This window comes from Lottia gigantea (genome assembly GCF_000327385.1).
Source record: "Lottia gigantea unplaced genomic scaffold LOTGIsca_338, whole genome shotgun sequence".
NCBI lineage: Eukaryota > Metazoa > Mollusca > Gastropoda > Lottiidae > Lottia > Lottia gigantea.
The window spans coordinates 53,850-59,877 of record NW_008709138.1 but is presented as its reverse complement, the minus strand read 5'-3'; the positions used below and the strand labels follow the sequence as shown (position 1 = coordinate 59,877).

The window sequence follows — 6,028 nt, the reverse complement described above, 5'->3', positions numbered from 1 at the left end:
TTATCTTTTCTGAGCATTTCTTGAATTAAGAAAATAGTTAGGATAGGGTATAGCTGTCGTAAGTTACGCCAAAATTTCTTAGCATAAGAATTTTAGTGAAACTCAAATTTTCGATTTTTTCTTACGCAAGACAAACTAAAGATAATTTTGGATTTAAGAAGTTTAGCGGAAAGGGCCCAGATAAAGAAAACTGTGCCCTGTATCATGACTACAAGCCAAATTTTTCTAAGTCAAGGGCAATAACTCCAAAACCGTTCATCCGATTATGACCAAATTCCAACTTGACCTAGATCTCATCAATTTATACATGCATACCAAGTTTCATAAAGATCGGATAAAAACTGATAGTCTATATCGTGCCTACAGCCCAAATTTGACGTGTTTTTACTAAGTCAAGGGCAATAACCCTGTTCATAGTCAAATAAAAACAATCAGTACATAACAGATACTATACTTCTCGCCGATTGGGCGATTTATTTTTTCTAATTTCAGATCAGAACAGAAGAAAACCCAGTATCAAGACCCTTAACCCCAATTTCTAAATTAGTATCTGTTCCACATCACAGTAAAAAATAATGAGTTAGTTAACACCTTTTTGAGTGGAAACTAAGTTGCCACCCTACACCATGTTTAGTGTTGCATTGTTATACGATGTTGGTGCAAGTTTCCACTATATCCTGGATACCCTTACACTAATACGGGTGTGTTAATTGTTAACTCGAAGAGGTGTAAACTCTGAATACACTTGGTTAGATGTTCCTCTTTACACGGTTGTTGGTGTAGTTCATGAGTGTATACACCCGATGTGCTTATTTTACACACACTCAGTGTAATCTTATACACTTCTTAACGTGTAAAATATGTGAATTAATACCAATTTCGGTGCTTATTGTACGCTTTATCCAAACTTATACACTTAAAACAGTGTTAATGTTTACACTTGGGTAGATATAGTAAGCACTAATATCGGTGTTATTGAATACTTCATTTAAACAAATAAGATTTCAATAGTATAAGATGTAAGGTGTGGATGTGACCAATTTAAGGACTGGGTAACACCTAGCTCAAACGATCTAATAAGTAAACTTAGTAATGGGTCAACTAACACACAAACATTTTTCATATAAATGTAGCTAGTTTTAATCATGACATGTTTTAAACACAATCTAATATCCATTTCATCTTCAATAGAAAAACGAAAACAAATAATAATATAATTCTTTCAGAAAACTGTTTTTATCAATATAGTCAAATCAATAACAATGTAGAAGTTTTTTGATGAATGAAAATCACCAATGCTAGCAATGTAAGGAGATGGAGTTGCTAGTCTATCAAGTATTTTGACTCATGAATCAGTTTCCTGAAATATAAAAAGACAGAATAAGGACATTGTTGTTTTTACATTTTCTTTAATTGATAAGTTTCAATAATTCAATCTTGGCTTGACTTAACAGAGATTTAACAACTATGATCTGGCTCCTCTCAGTAACATTTGGATTGTATTTGCACACTAAATTAGGTTAGTTTCAACGCTTTTGATACATAACTTGTCAGCAAGAAAAATAAGTACATTGGCAGCTTTGATTCAAATTAGAAATATAAATAAAAATTAAACTTGTTCAGAATTGTTCTCTATAAGCAATGTTTGACAGATGGAAAGGCCACCAGCTGATATCTATGCTCTACATTACAATTTACCAATATACATAAGCATGCTCGGTTACCAAAGCAAGTTTTGGACAGACATGTCTACTTGTCAGTCTTTTAACATAAAATTTAAATCATCAAAATAGGTAAATAAGAAATGAAATATCTATTCATCAATGGACTTACCTGGTGTCATATCCATTTAACAGAATCCCTGTTTAATCCAATTAAAATCCATAAAACTAAGTAGCTATCCATTAACCAACTGATACAAAAACCTTAATATTTCCTGAATTGAAAGAGAACACATGCATCTGATTATTTAAATCAATCATATATGAATTTTTATTACTTTAAATTGCAAAAAATTACACTTCAGTTCCCTCCAGGATAGAAATTTCCTTGTGAAATTTCGTTTGAACTGAGAAACAGACACCTGTATTTTAACATGATGATTCGGCCAATTTGGGCTAATAGAGTAACGAAAAGGTTTTTTTCTTTGAATATTTTCTCTATTTTCAAAACAATACTGTTTGACTTAGATAAGAATGTCTTTAGAAATTTCAATTTGTTAAAATTGACATAATGTGAGCTCATGTTCACTTTTTATAAAAGCAAAGACTAACAGGACCAATTTGAGGCTGTCATTCCAATTCACATTAAAAAAACACGTTTCACTTTGCTCAGACAATAGAATTTTGAATAAGTTTATCGAACCAGCATCAAATCGATTGAGCCTACCGATTAAGAGAAAATTCAAAATCATGGTCATATTACCTACTAGTTAGTCTTCCATCATGTCCACTATATTCTTGATGGGCTAGAGTCTCGAGCTGTACATCTATCTTGCGCCATTTTTTCTGGGACTGGAATGTACTCGGCCGAACTTGATTGGGAAAATCACGGCCTCTTAGACCACGTGACATACGACTGATGAAATACGGTGCTGTTCGCTATTTAATCCTAATGGGAAAATTCCCACTTCTTAATCCAACTGTAATTAATAAAATGGCGAAATATTCATTTTAATGTCGACATAACACACATTCAGATGTCAACATGTAATCAAATGCTTAAGTTCGTGGTCGAAGGGGGACAATTTTTGATGACACTATTTGAGGTGTTTTAAGTTAACACTTAAATAAGCGTAACATAACACAATATCTAGTGTTTTTAAGAATACGTAATAAATCTTGAAGGTGTAACCCAAAGATTACCCCCATTAGAGTGTGAACGAGGTGTAAACACTTAATATAGTGTATTCGTGCACTAAATCAAGTGCTATCGGGGTGTTTTTAACTTACACCTCATAGGTGTATTTCAAAATCATTCAATTACACCTTAAAGGAGTATGAATAAGAATACACCATTAATATTGTTAACTTTACACCGTTTTGGGTGCATAATTACACCTAGTTTTTACAGTATAGGCCTGTACAGAGAGAATCAAACCCTCCCTTCCCCGAAATCTAAAACCGTTCATCCGATTATGACAAATTTCGATCTTGACTGAGGTCTTATCAATATCTACAAGCATACTAAGTTTTATCAAGATCGGATGAAAGTTGTAGCCTTTATCATTCATACAAACACAATTTAACGTATTTTTACTTAGTCAAGGGCAATAACTCTGAAACTTTTCATCCGATTATTACCAATTTCTAACTTGACCAAGATCAATATATACATGCATACTAAGTTTCATCAAGATCGGATAAAAGCTGTAGCCTTTATCGTGCATACAAGCCACATTTAACGCGTTTTTACTAAGTCAAGAGTCATAACTCTGAAACCGTTCATCCGATTGTTAGCAATTTCGAACTTGACCGAGATCTCATCAATATATACATGCATACTAAGTTTCATCAAGATCAGATAAAAGCTGTAGCCTCTATCGTGCATAGAAGAAATGTGAACAGACCGACGGACAGACGGAAGGACGGACGGACGGACAGGGGCGACGGCAATATACGTCCACATTTCCATGTGGGCGTATAAAAACAGTATTGCATGTGCAACGATTATACCATAACATGAAAACTGTGCTATAACTATTTTAGCTTTTTACCAAGAACATCTGCGACTGCAACGCTGGTAGTTATTTCATTCTGATTATCTGTAGTTCCTTTTAATGTTTTTTCAGTTGAAGATATTTCTACAGATGTTCCAGTTGGAGCAATATCTGAGATTTTAGAGGTTGTTGTACTTGTGATTGTCACTGTACTTGAAGTTGGTACGGTACTGGTCATTGGCATTGTAGTAGTTGTTACTGGAATTGAAGTTATCAATGAACTTGTCATAGTGATTGGAATTGTAGTTGTTACTGGACTTGTTGTTGTTGATGGACTTGTAGTTATTACTTCACTTGTACTTAGTACTTCATTTGTACTTAGTACTGTTCTTGTAGTTGTTGATGGACTTGTAGTTATTACTTCACTTGTACTTAGTACTGTATTTGTAGTTGTTACTGGACTTGCAGTTATTACCTTACTAGTAGTTGGTACTGTACTTGTAGTTGGTACTGCACTTGTAGCTGTTACCGGGCATGTCTGTATACTTTTGTTAGTGGTTGTTACTGTACTTGTAGTTGTTACTGGATTTGTGGTCGTTACTTGACTTGTACTGGTGGTTGTACCCCGGGGACAGAGTTCTGGTGTTGAAACATTTGGATTGTGACAAGTTATATTAATATGACCTACAAAGTGATCAATAAATATGTTAAAAATATTCATACAATTAAGACATTATTCTATTTTTCATGCTCCAGGTTTTCTCAAATTTTCTGAATATCTGGGACACTGACGGCATCAATTTGCACCATTCCAATTTTCAATCAGACGTTTGTGGTTCCTGTAATTCCACAAAGGAAGTGTTTCAAATCTGTCATTAATCGCAAACTATGGTTTATCACACGTCTCTTCGCAACTATAGTGAAACACCTAGTCAAAAACATACTTCCAATGATATAAGATTTTAAGTATTTCTGAATTCCAAAAAAAAAAGAAACACAACCCATGGCTGACTCTGCACAGACAGTGGAATATAATGAGAAACTGCTTTACCTGGGTAAGAATTAATTTTAATTCCAAATTCTAGACCATTATTTACAGAACAATTGTTTTCTTCTACTTTTATCTTTATCTCCATTGATCTACAAATGGTGTGGAAAATATCTGGAGACATTATGTTATCAAAATAACTTATAGTAGATCCATTGGAAACAGACAACTTGTATTGATGACCTTCAAAACTTGAAACATTGAGTATAACTTTATTTGTATTTCCAGTTTCTGATATTATTTGACACCAGCAATTGGTAGAAGAATTCTTGTTATTTCTGTTTAGGAAAACAGAGTCCATTGTCAGTGTCTTGTTTTCACAGATGTCAACTAAAACGATAAGATTATAACAATTACTTCATGATAATATTCAGCAAAGAAACAAAATCAGACCTTCCTTCCAACCAGGTTTCTATGTATGCTTGATAAAGATTCCGGTATGGGAATTGAAACTTTGGGACATTCCGTTTTTTTGTAAAAAGTTTTCATAATGAAAAGCGTTCTAAATTATATATAAATAAATATGCTAATTTTATCTATGAATCTTCTTGATCAAACTGAATTTGTTTTAAAAGGGTTAAACAAAAACGAGTACTAATTGTTATTTAAGCAGTTTGAACTAGTTTTGGAGTTATATTTCGTTGAAACCTTTCGAATACGTAGGAGACTACAATTAGGCGTTTATTGTACTCAATTCCATACAGTAGTTTTCTAACAACTTCCAAAAGCATAACGAACTTAAAACCTTACGTAATGTTTTTACATACATTTTTTCAGTTAAACTTTCAGATACGTTAATGGGCACATTTCTCTAGATCTTGGTGTTTAGTCATTTAAAGATTATACTATTGAATAGTTTAATTCCATAATCAGAGAAAATAACTTAACAAGCAAATTTAGTATCATCCATAATTATGGAATTTGAATCAATAAACTGTAAAGACGGCCAAATTCAAAAGGAATTCAAAGGCATGATTTATCTTGCCCTGTTCCTCCTTGTGACATTTATTTTATTGAGGGACAGATGCGCCATTTTGGGGGTTGATTTTAATCTTGAATATATGTATATAGTGTTCAGAATGTTACAAAATCATATAATTCCTCTAAAAATACTTCAAACTAGGAATTTAACTCACTATTTCTATATATGTATTTTCTATATATCACAGACTATTTTAACATTCAATCGCAGATAATTCTGGACACACATGTGGATTTGAAGGCTCAAATTTCGATGGTGAGCTTTGAACACTAGAACTGATTGGCTTATCTAAAAAATTCCCCTTTCTGAGACTTAAGTATGTTTAGTGAATAAAAAAGAC

General features: G+C 33.0%; 1 protein-coding gene across 1 annotated transcript; it reads right to left on the bottom strand.

Annotated features, from left to right (window-relative positions):
- Positions 1-3,698: 3,698 nt before the first annotated feature.
- LOTGIDRAFT_175678 (hypothetical protein) lies at positions 3,699-4,830 on the bottom strand (the record flags this gene model as incomplete). The annotated part of the gene is made up of 2 exons (XM_009058385.1): positions 3,699-4,342; positions 4,710-4,830. The coding sequence occupies 2 exons, from the start codon at positions 4,828-4,830 to the stop codon at positions 3,699-3,701; spliced, it is 765 nt and encodes a 254-aa protein (XP_009056633.1).
- Positions 4,831-6,028: the final 1,198 nt, after the last annotated feature.